The sequence below is a fragment of the Bufo bufo genome, chromosome 11, assembly GCF_905171765.1.
Source record: "Bufo bufo chromosome 11, aBufBuf1.1, whole genome shotgun sequence".
Taxonomy (NCBI): Eukaryota; Metazoa; Chordata; class Amphibia; order Anura; family Bufonidae; genus Bufo; species Bufo bufo.
The window spans coordinates 78,482,311-78,507,587 of NC_053399.1; the positions used below are offsets into that span (position 1 = coordinate 78,482,311).

The 25,277-nt window shown below is 45.7% G+C and overlaps 1 protein-coding gene across 1 annotated transcript; it reads left to right on the top strand.

Moving 5' to 3' along the window:
• Positions 1-9,543: 9,543 nt before the first annotated feature.
• LOC120981468 (zinc finger FYVE domain-containing protein 26-like) lies at positions 9,544-24,932 on the top strand. Its single transcript, XM_040411008.1, has 4 exons — positions 9,544-9,585; positions 22,100-22,282; positions 22,875-22,919; positions 23,199-24,932. The coding sequence occupies exons 1-4, from the start codon at positions 9,544-9,546 to the stop codon at positions 23,406-23,408; spliced, it is 480 nt and encodes a 159-aa protein (XP_040266942.1). The 3' UTR covers positions 23,409-24,932.
• Positions 24,933-25,277: the final 345 nt, after the last annotated feature.

Below are 25,277 nucleotides of genomic sequence, written 5' to 3' on the forward strand. Positions count from 1 at the left end.
CCAAAAGTAACTCTTAAAAAACTTAATTACTATCTCATAGAGTTATATGTCGACATACAATCTAATCTGTAGAATGTCTATATAATTTTCTGAAAAAAACGCAGTTGCAGTTTATTCAACTTTTATCTATTTTTCTCATGCGTTTTCTCAGAATCTTACATCCATAGATTGTGCATATATAGAAAATATAAACTTTCAAAGAAAATTTCTCTCTAAAAATGTTTGACAATGTCTAATATATATATATGTAGATATATAGTACCATCTATGCCCCAGCAGTATGATTTTCGAAAAAACGCAGGTGCGGTTTTTTTTTTTATGCAATGCGTTTTCCATGCGTTTCTTTTTTGTTTTTTTTTATTCTCTATATTGATTCTACATATATATATATATATATATATATATATATATATGTCAATAGCAGACATCTTATGTAATTATAGCTTATAATATAAATGGCATATAATATGAAAGATATGTCACATGAAATAAAAGATAAAACATTCCATATATCAGTGTTAAATTAAATTAAAATTAAATATAACCATTGAGTACTAATATTATGCAATATATCAAAAGCTACTAATATAAAAACGCTATTTGCGTAACATGTAAATAATACGGCACAACCCTTGCGAAGATATAAATACAAGTGGTTAAAAAAAAATTTTTTTTTTATAAAACATATACTTCCGCATTGGTCTCTTACTTTTTCGTTTTTTATTTATTTTTCAGTTATTATTTCAATAGTTATTTTAAGTAAATGTTTTTCTATGAGTCATCCGAATATTTATCCAATGACTTTTTTGAGAGCTATTTCTGAGGAAAAAGCCCAGAGGAGAATAAGGTTGGGAGCCTTGCTCCCAACGAAAAAGTCATTGGATAAATATTCGGATGACTCATAGAAAAACATTTACTTAAAATAACTATTGAAATAATAACTGAAAAATATAATCGAAAATTTCAGTTTGGACAATCATCCGAAAATTTTCATATTTATTCGAATATATATCTTCTTATAGTCGAAAATTTATTCTCATAGTGTCGAATAATCCATTATCGATCCTCTTGTTTTTTCCAATTAGGACACATCCTTTTTATTCAAGTTGTATATGTTACCCTTTTGTATACCACCGCAATCATAAAATTTTATGCTTTTTATCTGAACAACAATTTTAATATTATTCTTAATGTGTAATTTTATTGTGGAATTTGTTTCATTGTGATTTTGTTTTTAGATCTATATATTGGTGTAATAAATCTAATAATTTTTGAATAGTCTTTGTGTGGTCCATTGGGAGAGTGCTCAGCCTCTCTGTATACAATAGGAACATTTATCTACCGACTCCACAGGCCTGCTCAAAACGTCAGTGTTTATTCACAGTTGAGGCAATTGCACAAAACATCACAAAACTTTGCAGTCTGGGTGTTAATTCACACACAATGGAAAGTTCATATAACACAAGTCACCTTGCTGGCAGTTCTGCCTCCATAGTCCACAGCAGGCTTTAGGTGGCCTGTTTCCCCAGCGTGCAGCTCTGTCACCAGGCGGAACTTTCTCCCCAACAAATAGTAGCGGAGAGACTCGAGTGCCTACTTGATAGCCAGGCACTCTCTCTCCACTATACTGTACCTGGTTTCGGCTGGGGTGAGCTTAGGAAGACAATGGGATGCTCTTCCCCATTGATTTCTGAGACAATACAGCACCGAGGCCTACTTCGGAGGCATCCGTTTGTACCACAAACTCGCTCTTGAAGTCGGGCGTCACCAAAACCGGTGACCCACACAGGGCCAACTTCAAAGCAGCAAAACCTTCTTCCGCCTGATCATCCCAGCGAACCATCACTGATTTTCGTCCATGCAATAGTCCTGTCAAGGGCACAGCTAAAGTAGCAAAGTGGGGAACAAACCTCATGTAATAGCCAATCATTCCCAGGAATGACTTTATTTGCCCAGTGGTGACAAGTCGGGGCCAATTCCGTATCGCCTCTATTTTGTTCACTTGGGGTTTTATGACTCCGCGCCCAATGAAATACCCCAGGTACTTAGTCTCTTCTAACCCTATCGCACATTTTTTTGGGTTAGCGGTTAGGCCAGGTTACCGAAGGGAGTCCACTACAGCCTGCACTTTGGGTAGGTGACTTTCCAAGTCGGTACTGTGGATGACAATATCGTCCAGGAAGCCGAAGCGTACCGACGATGTGGACGAAGCACAATGTCCATTAGTCGCTGAAAAATGGAGGGGGCGCCATGCAGACCAAAGGGTAAGACCTTATATTGATACAGCCCCTCAGGCGTGATGAAGGCAGTTTTCTTTTTGGCAGCCTCCATTAAGGGCACCTGCCAGTACCCTTTTGTGAAGTCCAAAACAGAAAAATACCGGGCTTGTCCTAACCTCTTGATGAGCCGGGGCATAGGATACGCATTGAATTTGGAAACCTCATTAAGTTTTCAAAAGTCGTTATAAAACCGCAACGTCCCATCCGGCTTGGGTATCAATACTATAGGACTGGCCCACTCACTTTTTGACTCCTCAATGACGTCTAGCTGCAACATTAGCTACACCTCCTCTAATATGGCCAGTCGCCGAGCCTCGGGTACCTGGTATGGTTTTAATCAGACTTTTGCCTGAGGCTCAGTGACAATGTCATGCTGGACTATGGAAGTGCATCCAGGGAGGTCCGAGAACACATCCGTGTTCTGACTAATGAACTCCCTAGACTCCTGAGTCTGTTTAGAGGAGAGGCTGTCAGCAATTTTAACTGTGGCAGCCGCCTTTCTTGCATCAGTCAGAGGGGCCGGTACCCGAGCCTGCCGATTATAGACCCGACTCTGGGATTGCTGAGGTGCCTCCATATGCTCCCTAACAAGAGGCAACACTGTCTCTATCCGATCTTGCATCTGGGTAACGTACTCAATGACACTTATGTGTAGTGGGTTGTTGTTCCCACGCCTCTTTGGCCACGTCCAAGAGACAGCGAGAGTGTCTGCCATATAGCAGTTTGAAGGGCGAGAACCCAGAAGAGGCCTGGGGTACCTCTCGCACTGTGAACATGAGATAGGGCAGAAGGAGGTCCCAGTCCTTCCCATCTTTAGACACTACCTTTTTCAACATTTTATTTTAATGTTTAGTTAAACCGTTCTACCAGACCGTCCGTTTGCGGATGGTAAACGGACGTCCGTAGTTGTTTTATGTGCAGCAACTTATAGAGTTCTCTCATCACCTTGGACATAAAAGGGGTCCCTTGCTCGGTCAAAACCTCTTTTGGCAGTCCTACTCGGGAAAACATCTCCATTAACTTCTAAGCTATGAGTTTGGCCGAGGTATGTCGCAGTGGCACCGCCTCCGGTACCGAGTGGCGTAGTCTAGAATGACTAAGATGTGTTGATGCCCTCTGGCGGACTTCGGTACTAGGCCTATGAGGTCCATAGCTATTTGGTCAAACGGTACTTCGATAATCAGGAGAGGTACTAGGGGACTACGGAAATGTGGCTGTGGCTAGTTATCTGGCAGGTCGGGCAAGACTTACAAAACTCTTCCACTTCTTTGACTATGCTGAGCCAGAAAACCGCTGTAGAATACGAGTTTTCTGCAGCCCCAGGTGACCCCCGAGAATGTGTTGGTGGGCTAGATCTAACACAAGGTTGTGACAAGCCTTGGGGACCACCAACTGTTCAACAGGCTCATCCCATAGTTGGTTTACCTAATGCAACATATCCTGATAAACCACAAAACAGGGAAACACTGATTCTGCCCCAGGTTGTTGTGGCTCACCATCTACTAATAACACATTTTCCCAGGCGCGGGATAGGGTTGGGTCCCGACATTGGGCGGTACCAAAATGATCCCCGAGACATTGAGGTATGCCAATTCAAGACCCGGCAGCAGGTCCTCCACGTGTCCCACCATCACACTTAGCGGGGTTGTCTCCCCCTCTTCCACCGAAGTGGCGGTCACTCCTACCGCTGGCCCTTCGGTCTCAGGTTCCCAGGGTTCTGGTCTCCCCCTGAGCCGGATCACTCTGCTAGGGTTACCCCTGTCTCATGGGTATCAGTCACTCTCATAGCAGGCCACAGTGCCGGGAAGCCTCTCTCTATTATAAGTTCGTAGTGTAAATTTGGGGCAACTGCCACTTCGTGAGTACATCTGTCAGCCCCTGTGGGTAGAGACACCAGGGCGGTGGGATAGTCTTTTAAGTCTCCATGGATGCACATGACCCCGTCTTTCTAGCCAGTATTCTCAGCGGACCGTACCAGGGGAGCCCTTACTAGGAACACCAGACTCCCTGAGTTCAGCAGAGCCTCCGCTGGAGTGTCTCCTACCTCCACCCGACACAGGTGGTTTAGAGTTTTTGGAGTACCTGCTGTACACAGCTTCCTGGCATATAGGGACTGACGGTAGCCATAGTTAGTATCCATGGGTTCCACCTGACGGGGACAGTCAGCTCTTACATGGCCCGGCTCCTGACACCGCCAGCAGACTATCAGAGCCAGGTCCGTAGATGGTACACCCCGGGTGGGTTTGGTTGGTACAAGTCGCCGGGTCTGGGATGGATATTTACGGGGGATGACTGCCCCCCCTCCCAAAAGAACCTCATATAAGATTCTTAGTAGCCTTGTAGCGCTTCATAATTTCTGGGGTGTTGCCAGGAGACACCTGGCCGATCCAGTGTTGGAGAGGAGGTGGCAGAGACCTCCAGAACATATCAGCCAATAGTCTATCCAGCATAGCTGTGGGACTCAGCACATCAGGCTGTAGCCACTTTTGCAAGAGGTGGAGTAAGTCATAATACTGGGTCCTCGCAGGCTCAGCCGACTTAAACCCCCACTGATGTACCCACTGGGCCCGGACCAACACATTCACCCCCAGTCTTGCCAAAATCTCACCCTTTTACTTTTTGGTAGTCGGCCGCCTTGATCGTCCGGCAAGTCGAAATGCACCCGCTGGGAATCGGATGCCAGGAACGGAGTGACGACCTCAGCCCACTGGTCACGGGATAGCTTTTCCCTGATGGTCACTTTCTCAAACATCGCCAGGTAGATTTCGATGTTGTCTGCGGGAGTCATCTTAGCAATCGCTTTACGGAGTGCTTTTCCGGGCATCGTGGACACTCGGGGTTGCTCCGCAGATACCAAAAACAGAGATTTCTCTGCTGAACCCAGCTGCCAGGTGCTGCCAAAACCCGGACCGACACTTAAACTCTGGTCGGGTATTTGACCCCACCTGGCTGGAAACCAGCACAGCCGCACATGCTGGGAGGAAAATACCTGCCTTGCCAGACACAACCCCCACTGTGTCACTAATATATATATATATATATATATCGTAATATGGAGGAAGATCGCTCCAATAAACCAGGTGCATGAGCCAGCCCAGGGTTAAAGAAAACAGATGTTTATTTTCCAAAACAAAAATAGGTACAGCTTCCAGCAGCTAAGGGGAAAACAAATCAAACTTAAAGTCTGCTTAGTTCAGCATAACGAACATTAGAACAGTCCGTTCAAAAATAAAGGTATTTTTACCCTGGGTTCTTTTTAGTCTGTGGTAGATTTCAGTCGGCTTTCCTGCCAAACTTTCCACATGTCCTCAGTTTCCAGCTCTGTTCACAGCCAGCCACAGCAGTGTGTCCACCACACCACACCCTCACTCACTTCCTTTTCCTCTTATCAGGAGAGTGAGTTAAATCTGTGGGTACCGGATCCTAGGTAGTGCTTTCTTAAAGGCACCACAACCCAAATAATGGTGATACATATCTGTCACTGAGGACCCAACCTTGGCGTCCTCTATATATCCCCCCCTCTGCCCTGACGCGGGGGCGGCGTAGGCACTTGTGGATAACATGCAATGCACCCGGGAGAGAGCATCAGCATTCTGATGTTGACTCCCTGACCTATGTTCAACCGCAAAGTTGAAATCCTGCAGAGAGAGGAACCATCCTGTGACCCTGGCATTGGTCTGTTTGTGCTGTCTCATCCAGGTCAATGGGGCATGGTCGGACACCAGGCGGAATTTCCTACCCAGCAGGAAATATCGCAGAGAGTCCAGAGCCCACTTGATGGCCAGACAGTCTCGCTCTACCACAGCGTAGTTCCTCTCTGCCACAGTCAGCTTCCTGCTGAGAAAGACCACGGTGTGTTCCTCCCCATTGACCACCTAAGACAGGACGGCACCTAGACCTGCACTTGAAGCGTCCGTCTGGACCACAAATTCTTTTGAGAAGTCCGATGTGACAAGCACCGGAGACTCGCATAAGGCCCTTTTAAGTTTCTGAAAAGCCTCCTCAGCCTCTCTACTCCATTTGATCATGACGGATTTCTTTCCTTTTGCTAAGTTCATCAAAGGGGCCGCAATAGTGGCAAAGTTAGGGACAAATCTCCTGTAGTAGCCCACTATCCCCAAGAACGCCCGAACCTGCTTCTTGGTAAAAGGACGAGGCCAGTTCTGTATGGCTTCTACCTTGCTCATATGTGGCTTTACTAGCCCTCTGCCTACGGTGTATCCCAGGTACTTTGCTTCCTCCATCCCAATGGCGGACTTTTCCGGGTTCACTGTAAACTCTGCCCCTTTCAAAGAGTCTAGGACTGCCTGGACCCGGGGGAGGTGGGATTCCCAATCGGTACTGAAAATGACAATGTCATCGAGGTAGACTGATGCGTACCGTCCATGGGGCCGCAATATCTTGTCAATAGCTCTTTGAAAAGTGGCAGGGGCAGAGTGTAAGCCGAAGGGCATCCTTTTGTATTGCCAGTGGCCCTCTGGAGTGGAGAATGCCGTCTTTTCTCTGGCTTCCCGGGTGAGAGGAATTTGCCAGTACCCTTTCGTGAGATGCAGCATAGTAATATATCGGACAGGCCCTAATCTCTCGATTAATTTGTCTACCCGGGGCATCGGGTAGGCATCAAACTTTGAAACCTCATTTAGTTTTCTGAAGTCATTGCAGAATCGCAGTGTGCCGTTGGGCTTCGGTACCAACAGAATCGGACTTGACCATTCACTCTGCGATTCTTCAATGACATCCAGCTCAAGCATTCTTTTTACTTCTTCAGATACCACTTTCCTCTGGGACTCTGGAACTCTGTATGGCTTCAGCCGGATTATCACATTGGGCTCTGTGACAATGTCATGTTTAACGACATTCGTGAGCCCTGGCAAACCTGAGAATTTATCTCTGTTTCTCTGAAGAAACTCCATTGTTTGTTGCCTTTGGGACTTGGACAGTGTGTCAGCCACAAATACCTGGTCGGCTCCTACAGGGTCCTCTACCATGACCCTTGCCATAGCGGTCACTTGCTCCCGATCATTCCAGAATTTCAACAGGTTTACGTGGTAGATCTGGTAGGGTTTCCTCTTCCCAGGCTGGTGTATCTTTATACTTCTCCCCACGTACCCTTTCTACCACCTCAAATGGACCCTGCCACCTGGCTAAGAACTTGCTTTCCACAGTGGGAATCAGAACCGCTACTCGGTCTCCTATTGAAAACTGCCTTAATATAGCTGACCGGTTATATACCCGCCTCTGGGCATCCTGGGCCTTCTGGAGATGTTCCTTAACCAGCGGCATCACTTTAGCCACTCTCTCTATCTCATTTGGGAGATGTGTTCTACCAGGGTCTGGTGCGGTGAGGACTCACCTTCCCAGGTTTCCTTTACCAAATCCAGAAGTCCACGGGGTCTCCGCCCATACAGGAGTTCAAATGGCGAGAATCCCGTAGAGGCCTGCGGGACCTCCCGTATGGCTAACAACAAGGCTGGTAGCCACATGTCCCAATCTTTTCCGTCCTTCTGGACTACTCTTTTTAACATGAGCTCTAATGTTTTGTTGAACTGCTCTACAAGGCCATCCGTCTGTGGGTGATAGACGGACGTCCGCAACTGTCGGATCTGAAACAGCTTGCAGAGGTCCGCCATGACCTTCGACATAAACGGGGTGCCCTGGTCCGTTAAGATCTCCTTGGGCAGCCCTGTGCGGGAGAACATCTGAAACAATTCCCGCGCTATGGCCTTAGAGGAGGTGTTCCTTAATGGGACCGCCTCTGGTACCTGGTTGCGTAATCTACCACAACTAGTATGTGCTGATGTGCCCGTGCTGATTTTACCAACGGCCCCACCAGGTCCATGGCAATCCGCTCAAACGGTACCTCGATTATGGGCAAAGGTACCAGGGGGTTCCGATAGTGTGACACTGGGGCTGTTAGCTGGCACGTGGGGCAGGACGCACAATACTTCTTCACCTCTGCCTTTACTCCAGGCCAGTAGAACCTGTCTGTTATCCTGGCCTCTGTCTTCTCTGCTCCCAGGTGTCCTCCTAATGCATCATTATGCGCCAAATCGAGGATATGTCTCCGATACGAGTGGGGCACCAGTAGTTCAGTAATTTCCCCTCGGATTTCCGCCACTCGGTACAGCAAGTCCCCGTTTAGCGCAAAACGAGGGAACCTGAGTTCTGCCTCGGGAATCTGTGAGACTCCGTTTATAACCACCACCTGCTCTCTAGCATGTGTTAAGGAGGGATCCTGTAACTGGGCGGAGCCAAACGCACCGTTGGGTACATTCAGGTCTGGGTACGTTGGTTCGGGTAAGGTCTCCCCCTTGTCTTCTTCAAATGGGGTCTGTGGTGGGGAGAATTCCTCCTCATCCTCCCTCAACATCACTTGCAACAGGGAGCCTCCCCCCCCCCTCAGTGGTCAGCTCAGCTCTGGACCCTAAATCATGCACATCCTTAACATTACTCCCATTAAAAATGTTACATTACCATTCTTATTGCCACTAGGCATGTCCTTATTGGGGAGAAGTGTCCTGGGCAGTTCGGGACCACTACCCTCCTGATTTGACCCATCAGACGTCAAAGTCTCTAGTCTCTTTGACTGTTCAGGGAACCTACTTTGCACCTGTTTCCACAGGTCTATAAATATCGGTCAGTCTCGCCCCACAAAATAACATCAAGGATAAGGTTGTTCACTATCCCACGGTCACGGAAGTACAGCCATGGGCAATAGTATTAAGGGGAGTATTAAGGGGTATTCCCTAGTGTCCCCATGAATACAAACAACACGAAGAGTCTTACTTACGGGGCCGAGTTTCCCGATCATTGTGGCGTGGACTAGCGTCACCATGCTGCCGGAGTCCAAGAGGGCTTTGGCCGGGAGATGGTTCACCCAAATTTCACACTCAAACTGATTGGCAGTTAGGTCAAGATGTGTGACGCATGCTCGCTGTGCCTACAGGGAGACTCTCCGTCCTGTCCCGCATTCCATGGGCTCGTCCTAAAGAGGGCATTGGGTCCGGGTATGGCCATAGGCTCGACAACACCAACACTGTATGTCCCCATCTTTCTTTCTTACAGTAGTTAGCCTCTGCGGTTCGGAGGGCACTGTTGTAGGGACCTCTGGTCCAGAATCCGGGATGGCTCCCCTCCTGGGTGCGGTAACTGGTCGTACTGCTCTCGACGTGGGTTCCCGGTGGTTGGCAGATCCGAGCAAGTCCTCCATTACAGTGTACCACTCTACCAGTTCCACCAACTGATTCGCCGTTGCAGGGTCCCCATGGCTTACCCAGCACTGCAGGTCATGCGGCAGCGAGTGCAGGTACCGGTCCATGGCCACCCGTTCCACAATTTGCGTGCCAGTACAATTTCTCAGGCTGCAGCCACTTTTTTACTAGTTGCACCAGGTCATGCATTTGGGCTCTTGGTGGACAGCCAGCCTGGTAACCCCAGTGGTGCACTCTTTGGGCCCGAACATCCGTAGTTACCCCCAGTCGAGCCAGGATCTCCGCCTTTAGCTGCTCACAGTTTTTAACGAGTTCGACTAGGCCTGTTAAGGGTCACCCGTAAGAAAGGGCGCGATGATGCTGGCCCATTGGTCCTGAGGCCACTCTTCTCTCTCTGCTACTCTCTCGAAAGTCAACAGGAAGGCCTCGACGTCATCACCGGATGTCAGTTTTTGTAATAGGTGGCAACTTGGGGCCCAGGGGCATTGTTCGCTTGCACTTGTCCTTGAGCCAACTGTTGTACAGCATCTTTTAACGCAGCTACCTGAGCTTGTGTAGCTTCCTGATGTGCCGTAAGCTGAGCAATCAGCACACGGTTTGTCTCTTGCTGCTCCGCCATTGCTTCCTAATGGCGGCAGATTGCCTCTGCTGTGGCCATTGTGGGGGTTTGCTCTGGTAGGCAGATGGTAGCGGTGGCAGTACAGAGGCTCAGGAGACAGGCTTTGTGTCCAAACCATGCTTTTTTATTCACTCCAGTGCATCACATCAAAACGGTGCAATTCATACCACAGCAATGTTTATAAACCCCACCTCCCACAATGGATCCCCAAACACTGCAGGCGTCTTGGTGCCTGTTCACACAGTGTCTCACATCCGTGATCAGTACTACACCTTGTCGTGAGGCGGGTTTTTCCAAGTTCGTGCAAGTTAGACAGGCCACGTGTCGGCCTGGACAAGGGATCGGCTCCGGCCACCGGATCCCTTCTTTTGGTCCTTCGCTGAGCTTGCAGCAATAGGGCAGTCTTTGTTAGACGAGCGGACTACAGAGCTCAGCCCGACCGTGCGATCAGCCTCCCGTACAGCTTCCTGCAGTGAGACAGGAGACCACACTTCATCAGCCCCACAGTCAGTGAGCATCAAACCTATATTCACATCCCTGGGTGTAGCAGGCAGACCACACCCACCGAGCATAGTGAAGGATTAACTCCTTCCCTACCCAACTAAGGCCAGAGATAACCAACCTGCCAGGATCAGTGTAGACTGACACCAACAACCGAAACCCGTCCACCCGTGGTGGTCCGTGGGGAACAGACAACCCCCCTGTTCTTTGCCTGTTCCCAGTAAGAGCCGGCCCGGACCGCTGTGTGACAGCACTCACTGCTGACAAAACCCAAAAGACCCGGCTCTTACTCCACCAGGGCCACGACCCCCGTTGGCACGTATCTTCTATCCACTACCACTCCAGACACACTCTTACACCTGCTGCTCAGCCACTGAAGCTTGCTGCTGAGTTGCAGTGGCTTGCAGCAGGGCTTTCATAACCTCCTCCATGTCTTTTCCTGCAGCTTGCAGAGATTTCACCCAAGACATGCCAAACAGGGTACTGTCTCTTTAAATGTCACTTTTTATGATTTAAAAGGCTTTTGTGGCTTTCTTGCCCTGCCCGCATCCGACACCAATTGTAATATGGGGGAAGATCGCTCCAATAAAGCAGGTGCATGAGCCAGCCCAGGGTTAAAGAAAACAAAAACGAAAATAGGTACAGCTTCCAGCAGCCAAGGGGAAAACAAACCAAACTTAGTCTGCTTAGTTTAGCATAACATACACATTAGAACAGTCCATTTAAAAATAAAGGTATTTTTACCCTGGGTTCTTTTTAGTCCGTGGTAGATTTCAGTCGGCTTTCCTGCCAAACTTTCCACATGTCCTCAGTTTCCAGCTCTGTTCACAGCCAGCCACAGCAGTGTGTCCACCACACCACACCACCTCACTCACTTCTTTTTCCTCTTATCAGGAGAGTAAATTTACCCTGTGGGTACCGGATCCCAGGAAGCGCTTTCTTAAAGGCGCCACAACCCAAATAATGGTGATACATATCTGTCACTGAGGACCCAACCTTGGCGTCCTCTACAATATATACACTCACCTAAAGAATTATTAGGAACACCTGTTCTATTTCTCATTAATGCAATTATCTAGTCAACCAATCACATGGCAGTTGCTTCAATGCATTTAGGGGGGTGGTCCTGGTCAAGACAATCTCCTGAACTCCAAACTGAATGTCAGAATGGGAAAGAAAGGTGATTTAAGCAATTTTGAGCATGGCATGGTTGTTGGTGCCAGACGGGCCGGTCTGAGTATTTCACAATCTGCTCAATTACTGGGATTTTCACGCACAACCATTTCTAGGGTTTATAAAGAATGGTGTGAAAAGGGAAAAACATCCAGTATGCGGGAGTCCTGTGGGCAAAAATGCCTTGTGGATGCTAGAGGTCAGAGGAGAATGGGCCGACTGATTCAAGCTGATAGAAGAGCAACGTTGACTGAAATAACCACTCGTTACAACCGAGGTATGCAGCAAAGCATTTGTGAAGCCACAACACGCACAACCTTGAGGCGGATGGGCTACAACAGCAGAAGACACCACCGGGTACCACTTATCTCCACTACAAATAGGAAAAAGAGGCTACAATTTGCACGAGCTCACCAAAATTGGACTGTTAAAGACTGGAAAAATGTTGCCTGGTCTGATGAGTCTCCATTTCTGTTGAGACATTCAAATGGTAGAGTCCGAATTTGGCGTAAACAGAATGAGAACATGTATCCATCCTCTGATGGCTACTTCCAGCAGGATAATGCACCATGTCACAAAGCTCAAATCATTTCAAATTGGTTTCTTGAACATGACAATGAGTTCACTGTACTAAAATGGCCCCCACAGTCACCAGATCTCAACCCAATAGAGCATCTGTGGGATGTGGTGGAACGGGAGCTTCGTGCCCTGGATGTGCATTCCTCAAATCTCCATCAACTGCAAGATGCTATCCTATCAATATGGGCCAACATTTCTAAAGAATGCTATCAGCACCTTGTTGAATCAATGCCACGTAGAATTAAGGCAGTTCTGAAGGCAAAAGGGGGTCCAACACCGTATTAGTATGGTGTTCCTAATAATTCTTTAGGTGAGTGTATATATAATATACTAGCAGAAGGACCCGGCTTCGCACGGGTATATTTTATCTATTTCATTTTATGCTTCTTGTGTCGTAAAAAGATATCGACAGTTTCTCCCATAACAGTGACCTCTACAGTACCCGCCCCTTTAACAATGACCTCCACAGTGCCCGCTCCTTTAACATTAACCTCCACAGTGGCTGCCCCTATAACATTGACCTCCACAGTGCCCGCCCCTTTAACAATGACCTTCACAGTGCCCGCCCCTTTAACAGTGACTTTAACAGTGCCCCCCCTTTAACAGTGAATTTCACAGTCATCGCCCCTTTAACAGTGACCTCCCCTTTAACAGTGACTTTCACAATGACTGCCCCTTTAACAGTGACTTTCACAATGACTGCCCCTTTAACAGTGACTTTCACAGTGACTGCCCCTTTAACAGTAACGGCCCATTTAACAGTGACTTTCACAGTGACCGCCCCTTAACCTCTTCCGGACACATGACGTACCAGTACGGCATGTTGTCCCGGTACTTAAGGACACATGACGTAGCGGTACGTCATGTGTATTTCCGATCACCGCCGCTCAGCGGGCGGTGATCAAAACCCGGTGCCTGCTCAAATCATTGAGCAGGCACCTTGGCTAAATGTGCGGGGGGTCCCGTGACCCCACCATGTCGGCAATCGCCGCAAACCGCAGGTCAATTCAGACCTGCGGTTTGCGGCTTTTCATGTTGCGGGCGGCGGCGGGCAGCGGTGCCATCGGGTCCCCGAGGGGCTGTAGGGGGGACCCGATGACATGGAAGGCAGCGCGATGCCTTCCTGTGACGAGCCTGTGAGATACAGCCCCCTGGATCTCACAGGCCGGAAGCTGTATGAGTAATACTCACTGTATTACTCATATAGCCAATGCATTACAATACAGAAGGATTGGAATGCATTGTAAAGGATTAGACCCCCAAAAGTTGAAGTCCCAAAGTGGGACAAAAATAAAGTAAAAAAAAAAAGTGAAAAAAAAGTTTTCCCCCAAAAAATTTAAAGTTTCAAGTAAAAATAAACAAAAACATCATTTTCCCCAAATAAAGTAAAAATAGTAAAAAATAGGGGGGAAAAAAATATTAGGTATCGCCGCGTCCGTATCGACCGGCTCTATAAACATAACACATGACCTAACCCCTCAGAGGAACACCGTAAAAAATTGAAAAATAAAAACTGTGCTAAATAAACCATTTTTTTTGTCACCTTACATCACAAAAAGTACAACAGCAAGCGATCAAAATAGCGCATGTCCACCAAAATAGTACCAATCTAACCGTCACCTCATCCTGCAAAAAATGAGCCCCTACCTGAGACAATCGCCCAAAAAAAAAAAAAACTATGGCTCAGAATATGGAGACACTAAAACATCTTTTTTTTTGTTTTAAAAAAGCTGTTATTGTGTAAAACTTATATGCACCCCAAAATAGTGCCAATCAAACCGTCCTCTCATCCTGCAAAAAATGAGACCCTACATAAGATAATCGCCCAAAAACTGAAAAACTATGGCTCTCAGAATATGGAGACACTAAAACATGATTTTTTTTTTTGTTTCAAAAATGATATTATTCTGTAAAACTTACATAAATAAATAAAAAGTATACATATTGGGTATCGCCACGTCCGTATCGACCAGCTCTATAAAAATATCACATGACCTAACCCCTCAGATGAACACCGTAAAATGTTTTAAATAAAAACGGTGTATAATAAAGAATTAAAACTGTGCTAAATAAACCATTTTTTGTCACCTTACATCACAAAAAGTGTAATAGCAAGTGATCAAAAAGTCATACGCACCCCAAAATAGTGCCAATCAAACCGTCATCTCATCCCGCAAAAATCATACCCTACTCAAGATAATCGCCTAAAAACTGGAAAAAACTATGGCTCTCAGACTATGGAAACACTAAAACATGATTTTTTTTGTTTCAAAAATGAAAAACGTACATAAATTTAAAAAAAGTATACATATTAGGTATCGCCGCGTCTGTGACAACCTGGTCTATAAAAATACTACATGATCTAACCTGTCAGATGAATGTTGTAAATAACAAAAAATAAAAACGGTGCCAAAACAGCTATTTCTTGTTACCTTGCCTTGCAAAAAGTGTAATATAGACAGTGGCGGATTACAATAGGGACGTTTGGGTCGGCAGCCCCGGGCCCAGCACTGCTGGGGGGCCCAACGCCGACCCGAACGCCCACATACTGCGGCGGGGCACGGGAGCGCATAGTTCCCTGCCCCTCCGCCGTCGGCCGATCACCGCCATAGGCTTCAGGCCTAGTAGGCCTATGCGGTAGTGAAATCGCAGCGCAGGCAGGCGTGATGACATCATGGCACGCCTGTGCCAGGATGCAGCACTGTGACGTGTGCGCACAAGTCTCATCCTGCCTTCCTCTGTGAGCAAGCGCCTGGCCCTGGACATAGGTGATTATTTAGCTTTTAATTTTTTATTTCATGTGCCTACTTTGAAGTGGGGACACACAGGAGGACATATTAAGAGACATGGAGTACATCGGAGGGGAAATTACTATATTGGGGCTTCTGTATGGGGGCAAATTACTATGTGGGGAAAAATTATTATGGACGGATTACTATGTGGGGGCTGTGTGGGGCCAAATTATTATGGGAGGGTTTACTATATGGGGGCAAATTACTATGTGAGGCAGTGTGGGGGCAAATTACTATGTGGGGGCAGTGTGGGGGAAATTACTGTGTGGGGGCAGTGTGGGGGAAATTACTAGTAATTACTAGTAATTAAAAGTAATGGGACAGAATAATAATCATTAAATGCAAGTGTTTAGAGAGGGCTCACCTGAATACTCAAAAATGGAAATGGGTGCTCCTACAAAGAGGATTCACCCAATCCTCTAAAAAAATTGGAATCAAAAAGGAGTATAGTAGGGCACACCAATATCTGGTTCCACACGGACAATTAGTATAATAATATTTATTTTAGCAATATACACTATTAAATACACATACATAAAATATCACACTATAAAATAGTAAAATACATAAAATACATGCAGTAAAAACCATATATCTATATAAATATATAAATATTTCTATTAATTTCTATAGGTTTTCTGCATTTTTAGTACAGTAGTGTCCTTCCAACTAATTGCCACACTCAATGTCCCAAAAATATAGTTATAGAGATGGGAATGACTGTTTAAGTTTTTGAATGCGGTTTTTGAAGTAGTCACTTGTATTGTTGCGACTTAATAGTCGTTGCGTATATATTGTCGCTCCAATCTCGCTGTCTGTTAATAAAGATAAGCCGAAGCTGTTTTACTCACAGTTTGAAGTAGTATCGGCTTTTAGTAAATCACTGGTGGCGTCCCACGTGTGATGAACTTTTTACAGGCTGCGGTTTGTAGAGATGGTGTAACTTCGGGATCCTCGGTGATCATAGGCGGCGGTGCTGTCTTGGAGATCAGTCGGTAATATACTCCTTCTGCGTTTTGGATGTATATCGCAGGAGTGGACTTTGCCAAAAAAACGACTCTCCAGGAAAACAGATGTCCGGCTTGACTTTACTTTTAAAGATAAAGGTTCACCGATCCCTCACTTTTTTCTTTTCTTTCAGCGCTTTCGATCCTCCGGTAATAAACTGTGTTCCATGCGGTAGTTACCAAACGCGTTTCGGAGTGGGCTACGACTCCTTCTTCAGTGGCTAGTTTACCCATGGAATTGACTAACTTTTATACCCCTCAAACAGGTGCGGGCTAATTCATTTAATTTTGAATAGGAAGTGACGTGCATTCCTCTTCAATTAAGGATAGCAACCAGATATTGGTGTGCCCTACTATACTCCTTTTTGAGAATAATAATCATAAATCAAACTTTCACTTTTTAATACTTGGTTGCAAATCCTTTGCAGTCAATTACAGCCTGAAGTCTGGAAGACATAGACATCACCAGACGCTGGGTTTCATCCCTGGTGATGCTCTGCCAGGCCTCTACTGCAACTGTCTTCACTTCAGTTCCTGCTTGTTCTTGGGGCATTTTCCCTTCAGTTTTGTCTTCAGCAAGTGAAATGCATGCTCAATCGGATTCAGGTCGGGTGATTGACTTGGTCATTGCAGAACATTCCACTTCTTTCCCTTAAAAACCTCTTTGGTTGCTTTTGCAGTATGCTTTGGGTCATTGTCCATCTGCACTGTGAAGCGCCGTCCAATGAGTTCTGAATCATTTGGCTGAATATGAGCAGATAATATTGCCCGAAACACTTCAGAATTCATCCTGCTGCTTTTGTCAGCAGTCACCTCATCAATAAATACAAGAGAACCAGTTCCATTGGCAGCCATACATGCCCACGCCATGACACTAACACCACCATGCTTCACTGATGAGGTGGTATGCTTAGGATCATAAGCAGTTCCTTTCCTTCTCCATACTCTTCTCTTCCCATCACTCTGGTACAAGTTGATCTTGGTCTCATCTGTCCATAGGATGTTGTTCCAGAACTGTGAAGGCTTTTTTTTATGTCGTTTGGCAAACTCTAATCTGGCCTTCCTGTTTTTGAGGATCACCAATGGTTTACATCTTGTGGTGAACCCTTTGTATTCACTCTGATGAAGTCTTCTCTTGATTGTTGACTTTGACACACATACACCTACCTCCTGGAGAGTGTTCTTGATCTGGCCAACTGTCGTGAAAGGTGTTTTCTTCACCAGGGAAAGAATTATTTGGTCATCCACCACAGTTGTTTTCCATGGTCTTATGGGTCTTTTGGTGTTGCTGAGCTCACCGATGCGTTCCTTCTTTTTAAGAATGTTCCAAACAGGTTTTTTTTGGCCACGCCTAATGTTTTTGCTATCTCTCTGATGGCTTGCTTCACTGATAGTGACAGCTCTTTGGATCTCATCTTGAGAGTTGAAAGCAACAGATTCCAGATGCAAATAGCACACTTGAAATGAACTCTGGACCTTTTATCTGCTCATTGTAATTGGGATAATGAGGGAATAACACACACCTGTCCATGGAACAACTGAGAAGCCAATTGTCTCATTGCTTTTGGCTCCTTAACACGTGGGAGGCACATATGCAAACTGTTGTAATTCCTACACTGTTCACCTGATTTGGATGTAAATACCCTCAAATTAAAGCTGACAGTCTGCAGCTACAGCACATCTTGTTCGTTTCATTTCAAATCTATTGTGGTGGTGCATAGAGCCAAAAATGTTACAATTGTGTTGATGTCCCAATATTTATGGACCTGACTGTATGTGGTGCTGTATTCTCCTCAATGTCTTTTTTTATTATAATTATATGTATTTTAAATTTGGCGACATTTTTAAATTTGGGGTAATTTGGTGTATTTTTTTTAGTCTGAAGATGTCATATGGCCTAGGAAGAGACTGTGGCACTCATGAAGCATAGCAGCCTCTTCATACAAAAAAAAATAAAAATAAAATGGAGGGAGGGGCCCAAGCTGGGTAGACAGCCCCGGGCCTATCATGTACTTAATCAGCCCCTGAATATAGAGCAACCAAAAATCATATGTACCCTAGAATAGTACCAACAAAACTGCCACCCTATCCCGTAGTTTCTAAAATGGGGTCACTTTTTTGGAGTTTCTACTCTAGGGGCGCATCAGAGGGGCTTCAAATGGAACATTGTGTCAAAAAACCAGTCCAGCAAAATCTGCCTTCCAAAAACCATATGGCATTCCTTTCCTTCTGCGCCCTGCCGTGTGCCCGTACAGTGGTTTACGACCACATATGGAATCAGAGCCATAAATATTGAGTTTTGTTTGGCTGTTAACTCTTGCTTTGTAACTGGAAAAAAATTATTAAAATGGAAAATCTGCCAAAAAAGTGACATTTTTAAATTGTATCTCAATTTTCCATTAATTCTTGTGGAACACCTAAAGGGTTAACAAAGTTTGTAAAATCAGTTTTTAATACCTTGAGGGGTGTAGTTTCTAGAATGGGGTCACTTTTTTGGAGTTTCTACTCTCGGGGTGCATCAGGGGGGCTTCAAATAGGACATGATGTCAAAAAAACAGTCCAGCAAAATCTGCCTTCCAAAAACCGTATGGCATTCCTTTCCTTCTGCGCCCTGCCGTGTGCCTGTACAGTGATTTACGACCACATATGGGGTGTTTCTGTAAACTACAGAATCAGAGCCATAAATATTGAGTTTTGTTTGGCTGTAACGATTAATCAAAGTTATCGATAATATTCGATAACGGGATTCGTTGTCAACTAATCCCATTATCGAATAATCGGCCGATTCGTTGCTATGCGGGGCTGGAGCGGGCGGTCAGGGTCCTTAACCAGCAGTAACTTTTACTTAAACTTTAAATCAGCACATCTTTACTAACTTACAATGAAGCTCCGGTAACAGGCAGAGCGGGCGGCGGCGTTACGTCACTTACTCAAGTGACGCGCCTGCTCCGCCTGCTTCATTCATAAAGTGGGCGAAGCAGGCGCGTCACGTGAGTGAGTGACGTTACGCCGCCGCCTGCTCTGCCTGTTACTGGAGCTTCATTGTATTTTTAAGGTAATAAAGATCATAGAGCTGATTTAAAGTTCAAGTAAAAGAAACTGCCAGTTAAGGAATAGTCTGAATATTGATGTGGCCGGTGTATTGGGAGATCTGTGGATGGCACTGTTATGGAGGGGATCTGTGGATGGCACTGTTATGGGGAGGGGTATCTGTCACGTGGTAGAGTCGTGGGTATAAAGATTGAGCGGAGGTGCACCCTCTGATCTGCCACCCGGTCCCCTGTCCCTGCCTACTTGCACCACCCGCCCTAGGTGACGGGGCGCAGCTGAGCAACAGTCCCTGACCTGAGTAAGTGCAAGCCGAGAGATAGAGACAGCAGGGAAGTGGACAGCCAATGAGAGGTAGCACTAGAGCGGACAGAGAGGTGGATCAAGCAAGATACCACCAAAAACGGAAGGGCGAGGCGGGTCAACTAGCCGGGGTCAGTCCAGAAGGTCACGTCAGTACAAGAGAAGAGGCAAAGACAAAATCCAAAAGCAAGCCAAAGTCAAAATCCGAGAGGTAGCGTCAAGGTTCAGGGAGCAGACGGAAGAGGTGTCAGGAAGCAGATCAAGGGTCAAATCCAAAGGTAAGCTAAATAATAATAATACACAGCCTAAGGGACCAAAATCACAGGCAACCTGTAGCCAGCAGGTTGCCTGTATTTATAGTGGGGAGTGAGGGTCATGTGACGTGGCCAGCGTCACATGACCGACAGACAAACAAGTCGAGAACCGAGTGATCAGCTCGGCGCTCAAGGCAGACCTAGGAGCATGGAGCCTCCCAGCTAGCAAAAGCCGCCCTGGAAACGAGGCTGAACACAGATCCTCGCTCCCGAAGCTAAGCAGCAGGTCACTAGAGTTGAGCGAACCCGAACTGTAAAGTTCGGGTTCGTACTGAACTTTACGGTTTTCGGCACCCAGACCCAAACATTTACGTAAAAGTTCGGGTTCGGTGTTCGGCGATTTTTATGGCGCTTTTGAAAGGCTGCAAAGCAGCCAATCAACAAGCGTCATGCTACTTGCCCCAAAAGGCCATCACAGCCATGCCTACTATTGGCATGGCTGTGATTGGCCAACTGCAGCATGTGACCCAGCCTCTATTTAAGCTGGAGTCACGTAGCGCCGCCCGTCACTCTACTCGGATTAGTGTGGGGAGAGGCTGCAGATGCTGTGAGGGAGAGATCAGGGAGAAATCTTATCAACAACTGGTTTATGTACTCAGCGATCTACAGAAAAAGTGTTTTGTGGGTGCAGTGCACAATTTAGTATTCAATGTGTTCAAGGAGAAATTCATGACTTTCATTCAATACCTCTGTATCTCACGTGTCTACAGGTCCTTCTCAAAAAATTAGCATATTGTGATAAAGTTCATTATTTTCTGTAATGTACTGATAAACATTAGACTTTCATATATTTTAGATTCATTACACACAACTGAAGTAGTTCAAGCCTTTTCTTGTTTTAATATTGATGATTTTGGCATACAGCTCATGAAAACCCAAAATTCCTATCTCAAAAAATTAGCATATTTCATCCGACCAATAAAAGAAAAGTGTTTTTAATACAAAAAAAAGTCAACCTTCAAATAATTAAGTTCAGTTATGCACTCAATACTTGGTCGGGAATCCTTTTGCAGAAATGACTGCTTCAATGCGGCGTGGCATGGAGGCAATCAGCCTGTGGCACTGCTGAGGTGTTATGGAGGCCCAGGTTGTTTCGATAGCGGCCTTAAGCTCATCCAGAGTGTTGGGTCTTGCGTCTCTCAACTTTCTCTTCCCAATATCCCACAGATTCTCTATGGGGTTCAGGTCAGGAGAGTTGGCAGGCCAATTGAGCACAGTAATACCATGGTCAGTAAACCATTTACCAGTGGTTTTGGCACTGTGAGCAGGTGCCAGGTCGTGCTGAAAAATGAAATCTTCATCTCCATAAAGCTTTTCAGCAGATGGAAGCATGAAGTGCTCCAAAATCTCCTGATAGCTAGCTGCATTGACCCTGCCCTTGATAAAACACAGTGGACCATCACTGACTGTGGGTACTTGACACTGGACTTCAGGCATTTTGGCATTTCCCTCTCCCCAGTCTTCCTCCAGACTCTGGCACCTTGATTTCCGAATGACATGCAAAATTTGCTTTCATCCGAAAAAAGTACTTTGGACCACTGAGCAACAGTCCAGTGCTGCTTCTCTGTAGCCCAGGTCAGGCGCTTCTGCCGCTGTTTCTGGTTCAAAAGTGGCTTGACCTGGGGAATGCGGCACCTGTAGCCCATTTCCTGCACACGCCTGTACACGGTGGCTCTGGATGTTTCTACTCCAGACTCAGTCCACTGCTTCCGCAGGTCCCCCAAGGTCTGGAATCGGTCCTTCTCCACAATCTTCCTCAGGGTCCGGTCACCTCTTCTCGTTGTGCAGCGTTTTCTGCCACACTTTTTCCTTCCCACAGACTTCCCACTGAGGTGCCTTGATACAGCATTCTGGGAACAGCCTATTCGTTCAGAAATTTCTTTCTGTGTCTTACCCTCTTGCTTGAGGGTGTCAATGATGGCCTTCTGGACAGCAGTCAGGTCGGCAGTCTTACCCATGATTGCGGTTTTGAGTAATGAACCAGGCTGGGAGTTTTTAAAAGCCTCAGGAATCTTTTGCAGGTGTTTAGAGTTAATTAGTTGATTCAGATGATTAGGTTAATAGCTCGTTTAGAGAACCTTTTCATGATATGCTAATTTTTTGAGATAGGAATTTTGGGTTTTCATGAGCTGTATGATGAATCTAAAATATATGAAAGTCTAATGTTTATCAGTACATTACAGAAAATAATGAACTTTATCACAATATGCAAATTTTTTGAGAAGGACCTGTATATGTATAGTGAATGAACTTCTTTATATCATACATTTCAGGATTTCCAGCTTGACGCCTTCAAGGTGTACAGCAAAGTGTGCAAGCAGCTGGTGCAACAGGAGAATTACTCCGAAATCCTGCAGCTGGTCAAGTGCGTGAGCGAGTCTGGGATCGCGGCAGAGAAGGACTGTGATCAGATTTTACTCAGATGCGTTGAAGAAATGGCAGACATTCCTTCTGATGTAAGATGCTGGTTATTCTGTGGCCTAATCCTGATCAGAATAAGAGGAACAAAACATGGAAGAAATTGGCAGCCGTTCGGGTTTAAAGGGCAGCATCATCTGAAAATGTCAACAAATAGAAGCGTTACCAGATTATTGTGTTAAAGAGCACCTTTCAGCAGGATCAATCCTATGGTGCCTGGTAGAGTTGGCCCTGCTGATTAAAATGATACCTGTCTTGTGTAAATCGGTTGTGGAATTCCCGAGAAAATAGACTTTTATTGTTTACAGCTTCAGTGCTCCGAGGGGCGTGGCCATCAGTGGAAAGTGAGGGGCCAGGCCACGCCCTTCTGTACTGAAGCCCTCAATTGCACAGTGAATAAAATTCTTTTTGTTTTTCAGGACTGCCACAACGGATTTTCACAAGACATGTATCATTTTAATCAGCAGGATTAACCCTGCCAGTCAAGATGCTTAGTTTAATAGGGTTGATTTTACTGACAAGTGCCCTTTAAAATCGCTTGAAAAGATGGGCTGTCGTGTTAAGCTCTTTTCTAATATCTGAGTGTAATGGGTCAAAATACATTTCATTTGATCTCCATTTTGATTACAGGAACTGGAGAAGCTCATCCAAGGCATGAGAAGTGATGAAATCAAGGTAAGGGTTGAGGTGCTGTAACTGTAAATTACAGATTTTCAGGTTAAAAGTGACGATTATTGTGTCTGTAGCCTTTGATCAGGCTGTGGTGCGCCATATCTAATGACAGGTACATTTTAATATTAAACCAGAAACAGCGCCACACTTGCCTATGGGTGATATGTGGTACTGCACATAGTAACACATTGTTTTTCCCCTAACTACCTTATTGCTATAGTATAGCATTTCTTTTAGCATTGTGTGTTTCCTATTGACATCACTTTCTTCTCACCCTTGAAGATCAAAGCATTTCTGGCCTGCCGCATGATGCGCTCAGCCTACTTGACCGCCGTTAAGCAGGAGCACGAGAAAGCCATCCAACTAGTACAGGAAGTATGGCAAGCGGCGCACAACCTGAATGACAATGTGGTCCAAGGCATCTGCTCCAAGTGGCTTGTGGAGCACCCTCCAGTTTCGAAGCAGGCACAGCGCCATACATCTCGCAAGTGAGCCTGGTGCCTGGAGGAAGAAAAGAGGGGCCAAGATGGGTGACTTCTGTTTAGGAGATAGGAGGACCTTTAGTGATGTACCTGTATTGTGCAGACCAGTGGTCTCCAACCTGTGAGCCATAGATCGAAGCCACAGGTTGACGACCATTGGCCTAGATGTGTCTACCTCACTCCTTAACCGTAGATGCCTGACTTTTATACTGGTGTTTTATAATGTGTGTGATGGGCTATGTGCATACAGCCATGCTCCTGACCACTTACTATGTGCAGCGGTTTCATTAATTACTATTTGCTTCATTACTGAAATTTTACCTACAAACACCTCAATATGGCTTACATCAAATAACAAAAGTTACAGGGGTTTTTCTAGTAGTCGCCCCTTTAAGTGACGCATAGTCATTGACACATTGGGCACTAATGTAAGTTTTCCTATGAACTTTTGCTGTCATTAGGCGGGGGCTGTTTTGTGGCAGCCTGTGTCGCAGTAGTGTAGGCACAGTAGATGAGATTTGTCCTAAAAGGCTGCCACCCTTGTCCATGGGTTGTGTCTGGTATTGCATCTCGGGCCCATTCAAGTGAATCGGGCTGAGCTGCAGTGTCCAGTACGGCCCATGGGCAGGAAACTGACATTTTTTGATTGTTTTGCGTGATTTCAGCCAAATATGTCACCACAGAGGGGTCCAGATCAAAGAGGTCCTGACTCTGACCCTATGGAGAACAGATTCTTGTAAAGTTTACTTCTGAAAGGTTCTTGATATATGATCTGATTTGTGTTACTTTTATGGATATAGAACATGGCTGACTAATGTGTTTTATGTATACATAGAACCTTATATCTATCATTTATGGAAATCAGTCTTAACCTACCTTATAGGCACCATGAAGTACCAGCAACAGGTACTGCTCCCCACATCTAGGCTCTGTACAGGGTCGGACTGGCCCACCAGCGTTCCAGAAGATCCTCTGGTGGGCTCAGGCTCTGATACCTTAGGGGGCCCCAAAAATCCAGAAGAATTCCCATTTGACTTTCCTCTCGGGTCTATTTCTTTGATTCAAACCTATTAAACCTCATTGATGGTATAGGGGTTGGGCCTTGAGTAAAATGTTCTCTGGTGGGCCCCAATATCCCCAGTCTGATACTGCCCCTGTATGATGTTATTACTATTTAGTCCTTCAGGAAGTTTATTAGACAGGTAGGGGGTTTCTGTGTCCTACGTGAACAGTGCCGCTGCCGATTCAGGGGTAAAATGGGGGAGATACGGTATACTGGAGATCTCTCTTTATTGATGAATATTAAGAGGGTCTTCTGGCTTTGAAACTAATTTACGTGATAAAATGACAAACCCATACTCTTCTCTGAAAGGGATTGTCCAGCGAGAGAGCAAAAAAAAGTTTCCTGAAAAGGAGCAGAATGGGTTAAAAAATAAAATACCGGTTAGCATTACTCGCTGCATCGATCCTCTTCCACTGCTGAGTTGACTCACAGACTGGACCAGAAAGCAGATGCCAGCAGGGACCCTTCACCGGTAGCTCCTTAGATTTTTATTTTTTTTTATCCAATCTACCCCTTTTTAAAAAAAAAAAAAAAAAAATATTCCAGCTGAAGAAGCCCTTTAAATAGCACGTGATCAGTGCTGCAGTGTAAACAGTCCAGTGGAGGACCATGGGATCGGCAGCACTGCGGTGGTGGGCCGAGGGGGTTAACAGGTAAGTGTTCGTTTTTTTGTCAGCCTGGATATCCCATATTTTGGATATGATAAAATGATGAACATGATGTGTAGTTCCTGATACGTACAGTGTGCAGTGCTGCCTAGAAGTATCAGTATTGATTTAGTTAGTCATTGTCTGCACTGGGTGACAGCCGTATGGC